A 19,726-nucleotide genomic window follows, 5' to 3' on the forward strand; every position below is an offset into this window, starting at 1 on the left:
GGGCCTGCCCAGGCAGGCCCAGGAAGTTGGGAGTTTCCATGGTACCATCTTGCCCTGCCATCCAGCACTGCCTGGAAGACGGGGCACACACCCACTGGAGGGTCAGATCTTTGTTCAATCTGTCATCCTACAGCAACTCAGGAGGCTGAGAGCTGAGGATCGTGGTTCAAAGCCAGCCTGGGCAGGAAAGTCCATGAGACTCTGATCTCCAATGAACCATCAGAAAACCAGAAGTGGTGCCGTGGCTGGCGTGGTAGAGCGCTGGCCTTGAGCTGAGGGACAGCGCCCAGGCCCAGAGTTCAGGCTCCACAACTGACCAAAAAGAAAGTGAGGGGTAAAAGAGGAGGCGAGGAGATATCTGACAGATCTGGCCTCTTATGTACCCTGCCCCCACAGCAGAGGCCCTCTCCCCCATCAGAACCCCTCCCTCAAGGATCCAATAGCACTTCAGTCTTCTCCCAGGGGGGAAAAGCCTTGGGGTGCATGTAGCAAGAACAGGGGACCCTCCCATCCCCCCCAAACGTTCATAGTGAATCCTAGTAGCTGGACAGCGGTGATGGTTGTGTGGGATGATGGCACTGGGTGTGAGACTCGAGTTGGGGTTGTAGGGGATGAGGCACCAAGCTTTGGTTCCCAGGCTATTTCCCCAGCAATCCCATCACGAAGAAGGTCATTGTCACCAGCTCACAGGAGGGATTCCTGAAAAACAGGGCTGTGTGGGCTGGCAGGGAGGGGACCAGACAGGCCCAGGCAGGCAGCAGCAGGATATGAATGAGGCAAGTAAGCCCCTAGCAGCTACCCAGAGACCTGCCCATCAGAGACAGGCCTAGCCCAGGCCCCGGGCACATCCGCCTGCCAGGTGTCCTGGGAATTCCTGTCTTCCTCCACTCACCCGGCCTCAAAGCCTGGACTGATTTCATTATCAAGATTTCCTTTATTATTTTTTGTCTTTTAATTTCCACCTCTCTGAATCCTAAAGCTTAGGGGCAGTAAAGGTTCACAAAGATAGAACCAAGGTATCCCTACCCCCAACTCCATTGCATTTGTGTGTGTGGGGGGGGGGGGTTGTGGGGCTTGAACTCTGGGCCTGAGTGCTGTCCCTCAGCTCTTCAGCTCAAGGCGAGCGCTCTACCATTTGAGCCATGGTGCCACTTCCGGTTGTCTGGTGGTTCACTGGAGATAAGAATCACATGGATTTTCCTTGCCCTGGCTGGTTTTGAACCGTGATTCTCAGATCTCAGCCTCCTGAGTAGCTAGGATGACAGGCGTGAGCCATTGCTTGGGCTGAGAGAGTATGTGTTGTGGGGTCTCCCCTTCCTACCTCCCCACTAGTGCTGTTCAGCGCATATGGACTTCCAGACCCTTCCTGGCACAAGTGGCTTTACAAAGATAAGAAGGTTCACGTAGGCTGGGCACATTTGTAATCAACATTTGTAATTCTAGCTACTTACTCAGAAGGCTATGTATGATCTGAGGATCATGATCCAAAGCCAACCAAAGGCAGGAAAGTTGTGAGACCCTTTATTTCCAATTCACTGACAAAAAAAAAAAAAAAAAAAGCCAGAAGTGAAGCTGTTGCTCAAGTGGTAGAACACCAGCTTTGAGTGAAAAATGTAAGGGACAGTGCCCAACCTTGAGTTGAAGCTCCAGGACTGGCACAACAAAAGGAAGAGGGCTGGGAAGGTGGCTCAGTGGTAGAGTGCTTGCCTTGCATGCATGAGGCCCTGGGTTTGATTTCCCAGTACTACAATCACAGAAGAAGCTGGAAGTGGTGCTGTGGCTCAAGTGGTAGAGTGTTAGCCTTGGGCAAAAGAAACTCAGGGACAGTGCCCAGGCCCTGAGTTCAAGACCCAGGACTGGCAAAAAAAAAAAAAAATGAAGGAAAAGAAGAAGAGGAGAAAGAAGAAGAAGAGGGAGGAGGAGGAGGTGGAGAAGAGGGAAAAGAAGAATAGGAAAAAGGAGGGGGAGATGGAGAAAGGAGAAAAGAAGAGGGAAAGAAGAAGAAGAAGGAGAAGGAGAAGGAGAGGAAGAAGAGAAGAAGGAGGAGGAGGAGGGAAAAAGAGGAAGGAGAGGAAAAGAAGGAGAGGAGAAGGAGGAGGAAGGAGAGGAAGAAGAAAGAAGGAAGAAGAGGAGGAGGAGGAGGAAAGAAAAGGAGAGAAAAAAGAAAGGAAAGAGCAGAAGCAGCACCTGGTGAGCAGGCCCATGGGATGTGTGGGAACTCCTCACTCCAGCCCCAGGCTAGCCTCCACCTCCCCTAGATCTCCTTCCCCACCTGCGGTGTTTGTGTGTTTCCCTTCCATCACCTGGACCACAGTGACTCACCCCAGGCCTGGTAACTGACTTGGGCCCAAAGCCAGGCCCTGGGGCAAGGCACTTCCCTTCCCGGGCCTTAGCTTTCCCATCTGTACAAGGGTCAGCTGAAGGAGCTCTGGCTCGGCCTACTGGGGCAGGAGGGCCAAGGCAGAGTTGAGGCTGTGAGACCACGTGGTGCCATGGCTGTGGCTTACCTGAAGGCCTTTAAGCCCACCGTTCCACCTGCCCCAGGCTGACCATGGCGCCGGTGGCTCATGCCCGTCACCCTCAGCTACTCAGGAGGCTGAGGTCTGAAGATCACAGTTCAAGGCCAGCAGGAAAGTCCGTGAGACTGATCTCCAAGCAAATACCAGAAATGGCGCTGTGCCTCAAAGTGGTAGAGCACGAACTAGCCTTGAGCCAAAAGAACAGCACCCAGGCCCTGACTTCGACAACAAAAAAAGTCAAACGTTCCTGTCCAGGCTGGCTTCGAACTAGGATCTTCAGATCCCAGCCTAGGGTGACAGGCGTGAACCACCAGCAACCCAGCTGACTCAACCTTGATGATTAGGGAGTCCACCATCCTCCATCCTTAGATTGGAGGGAGGGTGTGTGTGTGTGTGTGTGTGTGTGTGTGTGTGTGTGTGTGCACCTTTGAGTTCATCCTCCATCCTTAGATTGGAGGGTGTGTGTGTGTGTATGTGTGTGCACCTTTGAGTTCATCATCCTTAGATTGGAGGGTGTGTGTGTGTGTGTGTGTGTGTGTGTGTGCACCTTTGAGTTCATCCTCCTTAGATTGGAGGGTGTGTGTTTGTGTGTGTGCACCTTTGAGTTCATTCTCCATCCTTAGATTGGAAGACGCGCATGTGTGTGTGTGTGTGTGCGCATCTTTGAGTTCATCATCCTTAGATTGGAGGGTGTGTGTGTGTGTGCACCTTTGAGTTCATCCTCCATCCTTAGATTGGAGGGTGTGTGTGTGTGTGTGTGTGTGTGTGTGCACCTTTGAGTTCAGAGGTCAGCCCCTGGCCCTGAGTTGAAGCCCCAGGACTGGTATAAAAAAGGAAGAGGAGAGGAAGAAGAGGGGGAAGAGGGACCCTCACCATCTTCAAGCCCTCCATCCACCTGGAAAGAGGACCAGGTAGATAACCCCCTCCCAAGGGGCGATCACCCTGGGTGGGGATGGCTGGGGAGGAGGAGGAAGGTGAGGGGGGGGTAGGAAGAGTGCAGGGCAGCTCTGCGCACGCGCACTACACTTGAGTCGCTTTGTTCGCAGGCCTACCTGCGGGATCCATTCACCTCCACGGCCCGGCCCGGCCCCGCCCCGCTGGAGCCGTCCAGACACCGCATTGGCTGGAGGAGGCCCCGCCCACTTCCCCGCGCTGGGCGGAACCCACGGTGGGCCCCGCCTCCTCCCCCCACCTCATCGCCTCCGACTGTGATTGGCTATTTGCTCAGCGCGTGCCCGCCCACCGAGGACAGTGATTGGTGGCACCGCGAGGAGGTGGGGCAGGAGAAGGAAAGCTGATTATAATGAACACACACTTGCACGCGCGCACACACACACTCACCCGCTGGTAAAGCTTTCTTAAAGGGCTCGCGCTCCGCCTGGAATGATGGGGGGGGGGGGGTCACCTTAACGGTGCCGGGCACGTAGTAGGCGTTCAGTTTTTCCATTTTGTTGAATGAACACCGGTTTGAAAAGAATGAATGAGGATGGCCCTTCCCTTCCTCCGCGTAGGGATATGGGGGAGTCCCAGCCAGTCAGGGGACGGCTGCTGCTGGGTGGGGCTGGATCCCCCCCCTCCCCACCTAATGACTCCCGCCCCGGGTGGGGAGCGGAGGGGAGTGAGGGGGACAATCTTCAAAGAAGACAGTCCGCGGGCGGCGCCTTTAAGGCCGGCGGGTGGAGGGAGGGGGGGAGGAGGAGGTGCCGCCGGCGAGGCCACGCCCCCTGGCAGCAAACCACGCCCTTCCCGCAGGCCCCGCCCCTCCCGCAGGCCCCGCCCCTCCGTGGAGGACGCCGGGGCGCGCGGCCGGCCGGGCCGCGGTTGAATCGGGGCTGTCAGGCCGCGCGGGGCGCGCAGGCGCGCGGGGAGAGACCGAGAGGGGAGGCCGGGGTCGGGAGGGGAGCCAGGGGTGGTGGTGGTGGTGGGGTAGGGGGGGGGATCGGGCGCCTTGGCGGAGGTGGAGGGGGGGTGGGGGGTGAGGGAAGGCTGGGGCGGCCCGCGCGCGCGCGCTCGGGTGCGGGAGCTTGGTCGGGAGGGCTCGGGGTGGGGTGGGGTGGGCTTGAGGGGGTGCGTGTGGGTGGGTGGGGGGGGAGAGAGTCAGAATCCCACCGCGATCCGGGCGCCCCCCCTCCTCTCCCCCCCCCCTCCTCCCCGGCTCTCCCTTCCCTTCCTCCCGGGGGGGGGGAGGGGGGCCGGGTGTCTGTCTGTCTGTCTGTCTGTCTGTCCCCTCCACACACACACACCTTCCATCATCATCATCATCATCATCATCATCATCATCCCCCCCCTCCTCCTCCTCCCTCCATGAAAAACCAGCTCCGCGTCCCCCCGTGGAGGGCGGCGCACATGTCGGCTTCGGGGACGGCGGGGATCGGGGAGGGCCGGGCGGGCTCGGAGCCGGGCGGCGGGCTGGGGGGGGGCCCGGGCCCCGGCGGCGGCGGCCCCGGGCCGGGGTCGGGGTCCCCCGCGGCCGCCATGCCGTGTAAGAGCGCCGAGTGGCTGCAGGCGGAGCTGGAGGCGCGCGGCGGCGCCTCGCTGCTGCTGCTCGACTGCCGCCCGCACGAGCTGTTCGAGTCGTCGCACATCGAGACGGCCATCAACCTGGCCATCCCGGGCCTCATGCTGCGCCGCCTGCGCAAGGGCAACCTGCCCATCCGCTCCATCATCCCCAACCACGCCGACAAGGAGCGCTTCGCCACCCGCTGCAAGGCCGCCACCGTGCTGCTCTACGACGAGGCCACGGCCGACTGGCCGCAGCCCGAGCCCGGCGCGCCCGCCTCGGTCCTCGGCCTCCTCCTGCAGAAGCTGCGGGACGACGGCTGCCAGGCCTACTACCTCCAAGGTGAGCGCCCCGCATCCCCCTGCCTCCTGCCCCCCTCCAGCACACCCCCCACTGCCCCCCTCCACCCCCTCCCCCACCACACACCCCCACTACCCCCCTCCACCTCCTTCCCCCACCACACACCCCCACCACACACCCCCTCCACCTCCTTCCCCCCACCACACACCCCCTCCACCTCCTTCCCCCCACCACACACCCCCACCACACCCCCCCTCCACCTCCTTCCCCCCCACTACCCCCACCACACACACCCCTCCACCTCCTCCCCCCCACCCCCACCCCCACACCCCCTCCAACCCCCCACACCCCCCTCCACCTCCTTCCCCCCCACCACACACCCCCCTCCACCTCCTTCCCCCCACCACACACCCCCCTCCACCTCCTTCCCCACACACACACCCCCCTCCACCTCCACCTCTCTCTAGATTGGAGGTTTCCCCAGTGCTCAAGACCAAGCCCCCCCCCCATCACCATCACCACCACCACCAGGCCACGTCGCCCCTTTGGCTGGGCATCCGCCTTCCCTCTCTTCCTCTTCCTCCTCCTCCCTCTCCCCTGCAGGGTTTTCCTTCCCCTCCCCTCCTCTCTCTCTCTCTCTGTCTTCTAAAGAGGGAGAGAGGTGAAGGGGGTGTGGGGGGGAAAGGCCTCTTCTTGTAAACCTTCCCCAACCATCAGGGACCTCCCTTCATCCCCGTCCTCCTCCTTCTCCTCCCCCCCCAAAGAAAAAAGTCTAATCTGGAAGTGGTGCCCCCTAAAAGGTGGTGGTGCCCACCCCCCCTCTCTCTGATCGTCCCCAATGCCTGTGTCCTCCCCGTACAGCCCCAGGGATTGCTCCTGTTTAGTGGCACTTGAGAAGGATCTAGACAGTGCCCCAGTGGGCACCCCCCCCTTGTCGCTTCGGGCCCAGGTTTCCTCGTGGCCTTCAGATTTTCAGCTGCTCTGGAGCTTGTGGAAAAGGGGGTTGGAGGGAGGTTGGGGGGGGTGGGAGAGGCAACAGACCAGGAATGGGGCGAATGGCTACAGCCGGTGTTTCCAATTAACATTCCAAAATGGCCTCTCGCTAGCAGCAGCCAAGCAGGGCAGGCAGGAGGCAAGGGGGGAGCCGCCAGGGCCCGTGCCTAGCTGGGGCGCTCCCCATCTTCTCTGTCTCCCCCCCCACACACACACACACACTCCCGGCCATGGCCAACCTCCTCTAGGGGCTGGAGGGTGAGGGAGTGTGAAGAAATGGAGCTATGGGATGAATGTCACAAACCCACTGCTGCTCCGGGGAAAGGGAGCAGACGGTCCCTTCCTCCCCCCCCAACTTCTCAGGGGTGTGTTATGGGCATGGCCCCCCCCAAGTCCTTCCCGGATTGATCCAGATGTGTCTCATCTGGAAGAGGCCTTTGCAGCCTGCCAGGTGTTGTGTGTGTGTGTGTGTGTGTGTGTGTGTGTGTGTGTGTGTGTGTGTAAAAAAGAGAGAGAGAGAGAGAGAGCTGGGCCCTGTCCTCAAATGCCCTGAAGCCGGGCATTTGTGGCAATGGGAGCGAGGCACCGGGCTTCAGGCCTCGGTTTCCTCATCTGGAATGTGGGCATGGTTTCGATGGACAGAACACACTGAGAAGCCCCCCCCCCCCGTTGGTTGGCCCTGGTCGTGGGGAGGGGGTCAGGGGGAGGGGTTTCTACAGGAGATCGCTGGCCCCGGGTAACCTCATGCCACCCATCCTAAGTTAGACTTGGACCAGTCCTCTTCCCCACCCCGGGGACCCATCCATCTTTTTTCCCCTGGCCACAGGTGGTTTCAACAAGTTCCAGAACGAGTACTCAGAGCACTGCGAGACCAACGTGGACAGTTCATCATCGCCCAGCGGCTCACCGCCCACCTCGGTGCTGGGGCTGGGGGGCCTCCGGATCAGCTCAGACTGCTCGGACGGCGAGTCAGACCGAGAGCTGCCCAGCAGTGCCACCGAGTCGGACGGCAGCCCCGTGCCCTCCAGCCAGCCGGCCTTCCCCGTCCAGATCCTGCCCTACCTCTACCTTGGCTGCGCTAAGGACTCCACCAACCTGGATGTGCTAGGCAAATACGGCATCAAGTACATCCTCAACGTCACCCCCAATCTCCCCAACGCCTTCGAACATGGCGGCGAGTTCACCTACAAGCAGATTCCCATCTCTGACCATTGGAGCCAGAATCTCTCCCAATTCTTCCCCGAGGCCATCAGCTTCATTGGTAGGTTGTCTGCGGGGTGTGCCTGGGCTGGGTGGGTGGGTGGGTGGGTGGGTGGGCGTCGAGGTGTGTGCAGAGTTGCTGGGTGTCACCCCTGCCCATCTGGGTTACCTGCGAGCCTGTCTAGACCTGTGTGCCCCTGGCATGTGCTAGCACGCGCCCCCGTGGGTGGGTGTGCGCTTCTTGTGACTCACAAGCCCTCAGGCCTCTACCTGTTGGGGCCTGACCAGACCTCCCCCCTTCCCCACTTTTCCCCATGAGCAGCCTTGGGATCCCCACCTTCCAGCTGTGGGGAGATGCCTCATGGCCGCTCAGTGGTCCAGCTTCTGCTTTTGTTTTTGTTTTTTTCCTGGCTTTGTTACTGTTTGGGGGTGGTGGGGAGGTGGGGGGGGACTTCACACGGGTCTCGTTCGTTTGCTTGCTTGGTTGCAGTGTGCATCACGCCTCCGTGGATGTATATGTATGCGTCTCTCTGCAGGATGGGGGCTGGCGTGGTATCTCTCTTTGGGGCTTCATTTTATCTTATTGATTGATTTGAGTCGGTCGTGGGACTTGAACTCAGGGCCTGGGCGCTGTCCCTCAGCTCTTCAGCTCAAGGCGAGCGCTCTACCTCTTGAGCCACGGCGCCACTTCCAGTTTTCTGAGTGATTCATTGGAGATCAGAGTCTCATGGACTTTTCCTGCCCTGGCTGGCTTTGAACTGTGATCCTCAGATCGCAGCCTCCTGAGTAGCTAGGATGACAGGCGTGAGCCACCGTTGCCCGGCTTGGGGCTCCATTTTATAGCTGAGGGAAATTGCTAGAAATGAAACCCCAGTGGGCATCGATGGGAATAGGTAGCCCCCCCATCCCCCCCTCTCTCTGTAGGACCCCAGCTAGGCTTAGCAGTTTGTGGGCCTTGCTTAGAGTCAGGGGCAGGGTTGGGGGGGTGATATGTGGAGAAAGTCGGGGAAGGCTGAGAACAGTTAGGGTTCCCAGCCTCAGCTGGCTTCTTGGCCAACTGAAGGCGGTTCGGCCATCTCCCCTGGCCTGTGGGGTTCCTGAGGCTCTGGGGAAAGGGACGCAGGCCCAGGACCAAGCGTGCACCCCTTCCTCCCCGGGCCTGGTACCCCAGTGCTTCTGCCCAGCCTTCTGTGGCAGAGTAGGGGTGACCTGAGAGCAAGCCTCTTCCTGATGGCGGCCGGCTGGCTGGCCGTGTCCAGCGGAGGGCATTTGGTGTCAGCTGGGCCGGGCTAGCTTTAATAACAGGAAGTGGGAGGCTTCCTTAGCCTCATCCGCTTACTGAGAAGCAAAATGAGGTGCCTGGGGCGGGGGGGGGGCAGGGGAGAGAAGGAAGGGGTCTGGGGGAGGGGACGCCACTGGGGTTGCTTAGAGCTTCCAACCCTGCCGTAAGAGTACAGCCAGAGGCATCTGAGCTGTGCTGGGAGGGGGGGGGGCGGGAGGGGGAGGAACGGGCTGGGGGGGGGAAGGCGGATTTTGTTTGTTTGTTTGTCAGTCATGGGGCTTGAACTCTGGGCCTGGGCACTGTCCCCCAGCTCTTCAGCTCAAGGCCAGCGCTCTACCGCTTGAGTCACAGCGCCACCTCTGGTTTTCTGGTGGTTTATTGGAGATAAGAGTCTCATGGTCTTTCCTGCCCGGGCTGGCTTTGAACCGTGATCCTCAGATCTCAGCCTCCTGAGTAGCTGGGATTACAGGCATGAGCCACTCTTTTTTGTTGTTGTTGTTGTTTTGTCAATTGTGGGGCTTGAACTCTGCCCTGGGCGCTGTCTCTCAGCTCCTCAGCTCAAGGCCAGCGCTCTACCACTTGAGCCACAGTGCCACTTCTGATTTTCTGGTGGTTCATTGGAGATAAGAGTTTCACGGCAGGGCTGGGAAGGTGGCTCAGTGGTAGAGCACTTGCCTCCCATGCATGAGGCCCTGGGTTCGATTCCTCAGCACCACATAAGCAAAAAAAAGCTGGAAGTGGTGCTGTGGCTCAAGTGGTAGAGCGCTAGCCTTGAGCTGAAGAGCTGAGGGACAGAAGAGTGTCTCGGACTTTGCTGCCTGGGCTGACTTTGAACTGCGATCCTCAGATCTCAGTCTACTGAGTAGGTAGGATTCAGGTGTGAGTCACTGGCATCCAGCTTGTTGTTTTTTGTTGGTTGTGGGACTTGAACTCAGCCTGGGCGCTGTCCCTCAGCTCTTCAGCTCAAGGCCAGCGCTCTACCACTTGACCCACAGCACCACTTCCGGTTTTCTGGTGGTTAACTGGAGATCAGAGTCTCACAGACTTTCCTGCCTGGGCTGGCTTTGAACCACAATCATCAGATCTCAGCCTCCTGAGTAGCTAGGATGCAGGCGTGAGCCACCAACTCCTGGCTGCTTTTATAGTTCTTTTCTCATGGGGGGTGGGGAGAGATGAATGACTGAACAAGATGCAGAGATAGAGGAGACAGGATCAAGCCACACCCTGAAAAGATCCACTGGGGTTAGGGGCTAGCCTGCCTGCTTCCCTGTGTCAGCCCCCTTCCCCCAGGCCTCTCCCCAGGACCCCCCCTTCCATCCCTCCCTCCCACCTCATCCCAGATCTCAAGGTCAGACCCGCAGGCCTCCACCTAGGGCCGATCTGCCTTCTCCTCTGCCAGTTCTGCCATGGGAACACCTTTCAGTCCCTCAGAGTACATTGAGCAACTATTATGTGCTTACGCCTGGGATGAGCGGAGATGTGGAGAAATGCTCTTCTCGAGCCTTTGCAGCCTCATCTTATGGGAGAGCATTAATGGAGTGCCAACTGTGTGCGTGGCTCCCAGCGGGCTTGGAGTCCGTGAAGATCTCAAGAACCCCGGTGGCTCACCCCTGTAATCCAAGCTCCTCAGGAGGCTGAAAGATCTGAGCATGTCACTTTGAAGTCAGCCCTGGGCAAGAAAGTCTGGGAAACGCTTTTTATCTCCCTCCCCCCCCAAAAAAAACCCCAATGTGGAGGTGAAGGTCAAGTGGTAGCACGCCAGCCTTGAGCGGACATCGTCTAGACCCTGACTTCAAGCCCCAGAACCGGCACCAAACACTAACAAAAGAAATCGGGCTGTCCCATCCTGATCCAGCCAGGTCCTGGAGGGGTTAGCAGCTCAGACAGTGCTCACTGAGCTTCTGTATCCTAGGACAGCATTGGGGGGGGGGGGGGGGGGAGGCTGGAGGAGGAGGATCCAGGACTGGCTAGAGCCACGTGGCCATGCTGGGAGCCGGCCCAGGCATCACTCAAGTGGGCGGGGCTTAAGCAAGGCCCCTTGACAAACCTCAGGCATGGCCAGCAAACATCCTGTTCCCTGGAGATCAGGGCAGGGGCAGCGCACACATGCTGGTGTAGCCAGAAAGCAGGGCCAGGCCTGCCCCACTTCCTTCCGGAGCAGCAGCCTGGTGGGTGAGGGGGAGGGGGGCCCTTCCCAGGGAACTCTGGGAGAATCCCATGGGAACCACATCAAGAACACAAGCATCCTCCCCCACCCCGGCCACCAGGCTGTGGGTGCTTGAGTTGGCTGTGGCCTTGAGACTTGTCACTTTGTCTCTGGGCTTTTACTGGCCACTGGGACAGAGGACCCCGAGAAGGATGTGTGGGTGACACCAGCGCCGTGCGTACGTCGCTTGTGCCACCGGTAGATTAGCAGCGACAGTGTCAGGCCCACGGGCTCCTGCTACTCAGTGAGGGAGGGCCGCGTGCAAAAATAAGCTCAGGAGAGCCGGGCACCCGGTTGGCTCACGCCTGTCATCCTAGCTACTCAGAAGGCTGAGGGCTGAGGATCAAGGTTCGAAGCCAGTCCAGGCAGAAAAGTCCCAGTGAGACTATTTAATTATTTAGTTATTTAGTCAGTCGTGGGACTTGAACTCTGGGCCTGAGCACTGGTCCCTCAGCTCTTCAGCTCAAGGCGGGCGCTCTACCACTTGCGCCACAGCACCACTTCTGGTTTTCTGGTGGTTTACTGGAGATAAGAGTCTCCAGGCCTTTCCCGCCCTGGCTGGCTTTGAACTGCAATCGTCAGAGCTCAGCCTGAGTAGCTAGGATGACAGGCGTGAGCCACCAGCACCCGGCTCCGATGAACCACTCAAAGACGGGAAGTGGTGCTGTGGCAGAATGCTAGCCTTGAGGAACAAAAGCTCAGGGACAGTGCCTAGGCCCCAAGTTCAAGCCCCACAACCTACCTTATTAAAAAATGCTCGGGACAGGCAGAGATGAGGAAACTGAGGCAAGTGTGGCAGAGCCCCAAGTTGCCAGCTCTACCACCCTGGGTTTGACCAGATATATCACACAAGAGTTAGTCAGGCCCAGCGCTGATGGCTCACGCCTGTCATCCTAGCTACTCAGGGGGCTGAGATCTGAGGATGTAGGTTCAAAGCCATCCCAGGCAAGGAAAGCCCCCAGGAGACTCTTATCTCCAGTGGACCACTAGAAAACCAGAAGTGGCGCTGTGGCTCAAGTGGTAGAGCACTCACCTTGAGCCGAAGAGCTGAGGGACAGCACCCAGGCCCCGAGTTCAAGTCCCAGGACTGACAAAAGAAAAAGATGGGGGGTAGGGTGGGGAGTGAGGCACCAGGCCGCGATCGGTGGCCCCTGTGCCCACGCGTGTCGATCCCCCTGACCCTCGCCCCCCACGTGTCTTCATTCAGACGAAGCCCGCTCCAAGAAGTGCGGGGTCCTGGTGCACTGCCTGGCCGGCATCAGCCGCTCGGTGACGGTCACCGTGGCCTACCTGATGCAGAAGATGAACCTTTCCCTCAACGACGCGTACGATTTCGTCAAGAGGAAAAAATCCAACATCTCGCCCAACTTCAACTTCATGGGACAGCTGCTGGACTTTGAGCGGACACTGGGGCTCAGCAGTCCCTGCGATAACCACGCGCCCAGCGAGCAACTCTACTTCTCCACGCCCACCAACCACAACCTGTTCCCCCTCAACACGCTCGAATCCACGTGAGGACCGCACCCCGGCCTGCTTTTTTTTGGGGGGGGGAGGGAGGGGAAAGCACCCCACACACATCGATCGGCCTATGCTCCAAGAGACCAGGCCCACGCAAAGGCTGAGCTCACTGGTCAGCGAGCGTGACCATCGGCCGGACGTGTCAAAGACACCGTGGCCCTCAGATGACACGTGGTTTTGAGGGAGCCAGAGAAAGGGGACCCCCATTTCTTACCCAGGACACCTGCATTCTGCTGATAGGCCAGTGAAATCTGGCTCTTTTTGTTTTTGTTTTTTAAAAAAGACATATCCACAGATGGGAGTTTTACTTTTTACTTTTGGCAGGTAAAAAAATCTCAAGCTCTGGGGAGCCCAAGGAGTGTTCGAACTCTTCTAGATTTTTCTTTTTCCCTTTTCTCTCTCTCTCTCTCTCTCTCTTTTTTTTTTTTGTAAACAAAAAGTATTATTTTCCAGGCACCATGCTACATCGGATTATATTACCCCAGTATTTCATCCCTTTCTTGATGTAGGAGAGAGAGAAAGAATATTCTTCTGTTTCTTTCTTTTCTTTCTTATTTTTTTTTCTTCCTCATTTTGGGAAAAAAAAACAAAAGGTGATGGATGTGTTTTTGTTTTTTTTTTTTTTTTGTCTTGGGTTTTTTTGTCGTTGTTGATGATGATGTTGTTCTTCATGGAAGAGACAAACTCCCGTGTTGATCTTGACCAAATGTATTTTTTTTTTTTTTGGTTTTTTTTTTTTTTTTGCACATGTGTGGAAAGCCTCCATTTCCTCCCGGCAGATCCTTCTGGAAGAACGAGCTTGATCACTCTTGGCTTCTTCCCCACTGGGCCTGGCCGAGCCTTGGCCATGTGCTGATTGTGTGCTTATGGGTCGGACTGATGGTCTTGGCATGGTCTGATCTCTCCCTCTTGCTGGGAGTCCTGCCCTGGGACAGAAGATGGCGGCGGAGACATCCTTTGCCATGTCCTGGTAGAGGGGCCATTGCCAAAACAGTAGCATGAATCCTCGGGGGCTCAGTGGCCCTGGGTCCTTTGACACCCGTATCCACAGATTCTATCTCCATCTCTAGAGCTAAGCGTCGGAGGGGGCAGAAGGGGAGCTGGTAACTGGGCCGGGGCTGCTCCCCATGTCAGCCCAAGGGGGTAGAGCAAGTAAAAAGACAGGCTGGTGGGGTGATTGTCCCCCCACCCCATCCCACCCCAGCCCTCCCACAACACAAAGCCACGGATTCCGTTTACACCCCCTCCATAGGTTTCCTCCTCCAGCTTCAAACTGTCACCAGCGGTCTTAGAGACCTGGGGGGGGGGGTTGGGGTTGTGGGGGGGGGTGGGAGGTAAAGGGGGGGGCACTGAGCTAGGGTTCCCTGAGGCAAGCCCAGGACTCAGCACGCCAGCAGAGGCCACGGAAATCCTGCCCCTACCACGTCATACCTCACACCAGGTGTGGTTTTTCAGGGATCCTTTGGGGGCCACGGGTTCAAATCTTGCCACCATTGAGACGTGAACAAGACTCTTCCACGCTGTATATGGTTCTCTCTCTCTCCTCTCTTTTATTTTTAAAATGAAAAATCCCAGAAAGACGCGTCGGCATGGGATCCATGAGGTTATGCTATCAGGGTGGCCAGTTTTGCTTTGTGATCTGAATGAAGGAAAATTTGTGACCCTCCATCTGTACACACACACACACACACACACACACACACACACACACACACACACACCACACACATCTATCTATATCCCGAACCAGCAGCGGCGGGACTTTGTTTATATTGCAAATAAATATTATTTTTTCTTTACACCGAGTCCTGGTATTCAAGTTCAGGGGGAAGTGCTGTGGTCTAGCACCCCAGAATCTGCCTCTGTGGGGGCACAGGTCAGTCCAACCGAGGGTTTGCCAGACCTTTAACTTCCGTAGATCACCGTGACTTACTCTTACACAGCCAGCTCAGTATGGGTCTGGGCAGGTACGGGGCGTGAGTGGGGTGAGGGAGAGACTGGGGTCTGGGGCTACCTCTGGGGAAGAGGCTAGTGTCCGTACCCCAGGGGCATCAGAGACTCCTGCTATCACGGGGTGATAGCAATCTGGGTGCTGACTCAGTTTCCCCTCTTCTACCTCCGAATGATGCCAGCTCTAGGCCTTGGTGTAGCACTCAGAATGGAGGCGTGGCTATGCAGGGGAGAGGCCGGGGGAGTGGAGTGTGTGGTGGGGGTGGGGATAAGAGGCAGGGTACTGATTCTGTACCCAGGCTTCCTCCCTCCCTCGTCTTTCTGTGCCAGGGGTGGGCAAGAGGGTGGGGGTCACTGGGCAGGCAGAGACTGAGCCTTTGTTTCCCCCACTGCTCCTTCTTGCTCAGGCTGGGGAAACCCACGGGTGCTGGGCCTTTGATAGGCCGAGTAAGTGCCAGGCAGTGCCAGCCTGCCCAAGTACAAGCCAGTGGGGGGGGGAGTACCAGTCATATCCTCAGATGACTCCTCACATGAACCGGGGAGAGGTTTGGGGGTGCATGAAGCAGGGGGGGCCAACGTCACCCCACTGTACCTCCGATGCAATATGGAGTCAGGCTTTTCTAGTGTATTCATCTAGGAATTTCTTCTATTTGTCGATTGCTGGGCTTGAACTCAGGGCCTGGGCGCTGTCCCTGAGCTGCTTTTGCTCAAGGCTGGAGCTCTGTCACTTTGGGCCACAGCGCCACTTCCCGTTTCCTGGTGGTTCACAGGTGGTAAGAGTCTCACAGGCTTTCCTGCCCAGGGTCCCTACCTGGGGGGTACCCTGAGTTCCTGTTCATTTATCATCTTGGGCCCTGGATCAAGCCACACCAGACAAATGACCACGATACTACTGCTAGTGTCCCCTGTGCTTTGAGCACCCAGAGTCCATCCCAGCTTGTGTCTGCTTTGTCTCTGCATTCTAAATCCTGTCCCTTTCCCCCTGACCCTCTCTTACCCCCCCTCCCCTTTCTGTATCTGCCTCTTTTCCAGCCCCAGACCCAGCTTTTTTGTGTGTGTGTCGGTCGTGGGGCTTGAACTCTGGGCCTGGACGCTGTCCCTCAGCTCTTCAGCTCAAGGCGGGTGCTCTACCACTTGAGCCACAGCACCACATCTGGTTTTCTGGTGGTTTATTGGAGATCAGAGTCTCACGGACTTTTCTGCCCGGGCTGGCTTTGAACCTCGATCCTCAGATCTCAGCCTCCTGAGTAGTCACTGGTACTCTGGTATTGTCACTATCTCCTTCAGTGCCTCTGAAGTTTTCCCTGCATCTCGAATTATTTCCGCCTCTTCCCCCTCCCCCGGGCCTTATGCCCAGAACTGGCATTTCTGGGGCAAACACCTGTGCTCCATTTTGTTCTAGCCCGGTTTCCAAAATGGCAAAACCGGGACTATGTGCCATTCCCGTTGGACTATTCCTGTCATTGATTTAGGGAAGCTGAGTGTTTGTCTCATGGCTGGTCTTTGCCTGGGAGTAGCGCTGACATTTCAGCTTCTGTGTCTGTAACGCCAGCTAGAGTCATGAGAAGACCAACACAGCCCTTGCTCCTGCAGTGTCTGCATGATAAACATTTCATCTGGCAGCTGCCTCCATTTGGGAGGTTACAGAGCTGAGGCCGGCAGGGAAGGCTCCTGTCAGGAAGGGGGTGGGGGGTGGGTCACATTGGCTGAGCCCCGATCTTGCTGATCTGAGCCCCGATCTCTCTGGCAGAGCCCCCCTATTTTCAACTCCTCCAAGCCTGAGACACTAAAGGGACCTTTGGAGCTTTTACATTTTTGTTCCCCCAAACTCTCGATTCCCAAATGTGCCAGCCCCTGGAAAGCTTGCTTCTCGCTGCATCTGTGGGGGGCCGGTAGAGGAGGAGAGCTGGGAACAAGCCTGGAAAACCTGGGTAGAAAGGCCTAAGCCAGGAATGATGGAGAGAGGCCGGACATCTTCCCGTGCAGATGAACCTGTAGCTTGTGTGCATAGCCCTTCCTCTTCCGGGAGCAAAGGTCACCAGGTGGCTCACACCGGTCCTCTTAGTTTCCTCAGGAGGCTGAGATCTGATTTTCTCAGTTCAAAGCCCAGCCCGGGCAGGAAGGTCCATGAGACTTTAAAAAACAAAAACCTCCCATCAGGGCTGGGAAGGTAGAGCGCTTGCCTTGCATGCATGAGGCCCTGGGTTCGATCCCTCAGCACCACCTAAGCAGAAACAAGCCAGAAGTGGCGCTGTGGCTCAAGGTAGAGCGCTCACCTTGGGCTGAAGAGCTGAGGGACAGTGCCCAGGCCCAGAGTTCAAGCCTCATGACCAGCAAAATAACAACAACAAAATCTCCAATCAAGAGAAGGAGACCCTGAGTTCAAACCTCAATACTGGCACCTAAATTCATTCATTCACTCATTCATTCAAGCCCCTACATGTCTATTCTTTCCCTGAGCCTCCTCTTCCAGGAAGCCTTCCTTTACTGTGTCCCCTAGCTACTCTCTCCCCTGAGGATCTGGGGGCCACCACTTACTACCTCTGCCCACCCTGCTTGCCGCCCTCCACTGGGCCGTTTTCCAACCAGAGAGAAAGGTCTGGCCGTTCCTGTTTAGAAAGCCATGACTCGGCTAAGTGGAGGGGTCCGAGGCCATGCTAATTGATTCATTAAACCCTTTCAGTTAATTAGCCGCAGCCTTCCAGAGAGGTGCAGCAAAGAAGCAGGTTGGAAAACAGAAAAATCTAGCACAGAGCCAAAAACCTCCACTAGACCAAGAGGAAAGTTTCAACTAAGCCCCGATCACACGGAGCCTGATACCGGCTCCTAAGAGCAGGTGGGATCCCAGGGGGGAGAAGAGGTCTAGGATTGGGAACCACTTGGGCTACTTGGATGGGGAGCAGAAGCCTCCAGCTTGTGCCTAGACCCAGCCATTCCTGAACACGCCACACCCCAAAATCTCCAGGCCAGAGGTAGCTCAGATTGGCTACCACCCCAAGGTTTCCATAACATCCACAGGCATCCTGCCTAGCCCAACTCCCCCAACCCCCCCCCCTTCTTCAGGATCAGCCATATTGTGATTCAGAAAACAGGATGTGTGTGGGGAGGAACCTTTGTACCCAGCTGTTCCCAGGCTAGCCCTCAGGGAGTGGGAGGCTCAGAACCCAGAACACCCAAGCAGAGTCTGCGGCCTTGGCTCCAGGCCCAAACCTGTCCTCCTGCTCCCTGAGTAGCTGCCCGAGTGGGAAGAATAGGCCTTTTCACGTCACGCCTCCTCCAGTCACAGCAACTTTGGCGCCCCGGGACAAAGGCCCTTGTTTCATTATTGTGGAGCTATAACCACGGCCCTCCAGCCACCCCCCCTGCCCCTCACCTCCCCCGCCCGGCCCCGCCAGCCTACCACCAATGGGAGGCCCACAGCCCAGCCCTGGTCACAGCCCAGAACCATCTCTCCAGATGGACCAGCCACATCAGTCCCAGACACCTTCCTTCCCTTCCTTTCTTCCCTAAATTTCTGTGTGTGTGTGTGTGTGTGTGGTGGGACTTGAACTCAGGGCCTAGGCACTGTCCTATTAGTGCTCAAGGCCAGCACTCTACCACTTTGAGCCACAGCACCACCTTTGGTTTTCTGAGTGGTTCATTGAAGATCAGAGTCTCAGGGATTGTGCTTCCTGAGCTTAGCTTCTGTGTGTGTGTTTGTTTTGCTTTTTTTTTGGGGGGGGGTCGTGGGGCTTGAACTCTGGACCTGGGCGCTGTCCCTCAGCTCTTCAGCTCAAGGCAAGCACTCTACCCCTTGAGCCACAGCGCCACTTCTGGTTTTCTGGTGGTTTATTGGAGAGAAGAGTCTCATGGAAAGCCAGGCGCAGGTGGCTCACGCCTGTCATCCTAGCTACTCAGGAGGCTGAGATCTGAGGATCATGGTTCAAAGCCAGCCCATGCAGGAAAGACCGTGAGACTCCGATCGCCAATAAACCACTAGAAAACCAGAAGTGGTGCTGTGGCTCAAGAGGTAGAGCGCTCGCCTTGAGCTGAAGAGCTGAGGGACAGCGCCCAGGCCCTGAGTTCAAGCCCCACGACCGACCAAACAAACACAAAAAAGAGTCTCCCAGACTTTCCTGTCCAGGCTGGCTTTGAAACACGATCCTCAGATCTCAGCCTCCTGAGTAGCTAGGAGGATAGGCGTGAGCCACCGATGCTTGGCTCCTCCCTTCATTTCTTCCCTTTCCTTCCCTTCCTTTCCAGCCCTAGAGGATGCCAGCCTCTGTTCCTGGGCCTCCATCTGCTGCCAGGCTTCATATGAGTCTCTCTCTCTCTCTCTCTCTCTCTCTCTCTCTCACACACACACACACACACACACACCCTTTGTGCTAACGGAATGGAATCACAGAAGAGATCAATTCATCTGAGTCCTCAGCTCAGCTTTCCCCTCACAGGCCAGCTTTCCCCTCTCACGGACCTTCTACAAATATGAGCTAGCCTAAGACCTTACCTTTGGGCTAGCCTCAGACCCCCACCCCAGATCCAGACACCTGGCTGGCTATTCAGAGACCACTCCCCCTCCAACCCCCCCTCACCACATGCAGTCACTCTTTCTGCCCCCCCCCAGCTCCTCCGGTTAAGGTGGGGGTTGGGACACATGAGGATGGGGTGCTAGCTGTGTTCTTCCCAGCAGGCTTGGCAGTGTGGCAGCCGGGACACCCATTTTGCCCGGCCTCACTTCCTCTGACTCAGACTGAAGAATGAGCCCCGAGGGAGCAGAGCCCTGGCACCCTGGGCCCGGAGCCTGCTACCCTGGCATTGCTCATAGGAGCACTTAGAAGCTTGTTGGACTGCAAGACAAGAAGGCGGGTGCGGGGCCCGGGTGGGCCAGTATTCAGCGGTTGAGGGAGAATGTGGGAGAGGTATCCCCTCCCGCCCCGCACCAGCCTGGTCGATTGCTCCTCTCTATCCCAGATGCCAATCGTGCAGACTCTAGCTTCAGTTTTCTTTCTTTTTTTTCTTCTTTGCCAGTCCTGGGCTTGAACTCAGGGCCTGGGTGCTGTCCCTGAGCTTCTTTGGCTCAAGGCTAGCACTCTACCACTTGAGCCATAGCGCCACTTCTGGCTTTTTCTGTGTATGTGGTGCTGAGGAATGGAACCCAGGGCTTCATGCATGCCAGGCGAGCACTCTACCACTGAGCCACCTTCCCAGCACACACACTCTCTCTGTCTCTTTAATTTAAATTTTTTGGTGCTGGTCTGGGGCTTGAACTCGAGGCC

At 57.2% G+C, this 19,726-nt stretch overlaps 1 protein-coding gene across 1 annotated transcript; it reads left to right on the forward strand.

The window, feature by feature from the left end:
- Positions 1–4,621: 4,621 nt before the first annotated feature.
- LOC138807664 (dual specificity protein phosphatase 7) lies at positions 4,622–13,833 on the forward strand. Its single transcript, XM_069993427.1, has 3 exons — positions 4,622–5,361; positions 7,139–7,573; positions 12,208–13,833. The coding sequence occupies exons 1-3, from the start codon at positions 4,824–4,826 to the stop codon at positions 12,513–12,515; spliced, it is 1,281 nt and encodes a 426-aa protein (XP_069849528.1). The 5' UTR covers positions 4,622–4,823; the 3' UTR covers positions 12,516–13,833.
- The last annotated feature ends 5,893 nt before the right edge of the window (positions 13,834–19,726 follow it).

This window comes from Dipodomys merriami, unplaced genomic scaffold (assembly GCF_024711535.1).
Source record: "Dipodomys merriami isolate MVZ:Mamm:240054 unplaced genomic scaffold, mDipMer1.0.p SCAF_427, whole genome shotgun sequence".
In the NCBI taxonomy this organism is placed as follows: Eukaryota; Metazoa; Chordata; class Mammalia; order Rodentia; family Heteromyidae; genus Dipodomys; species Dipodomys merriami.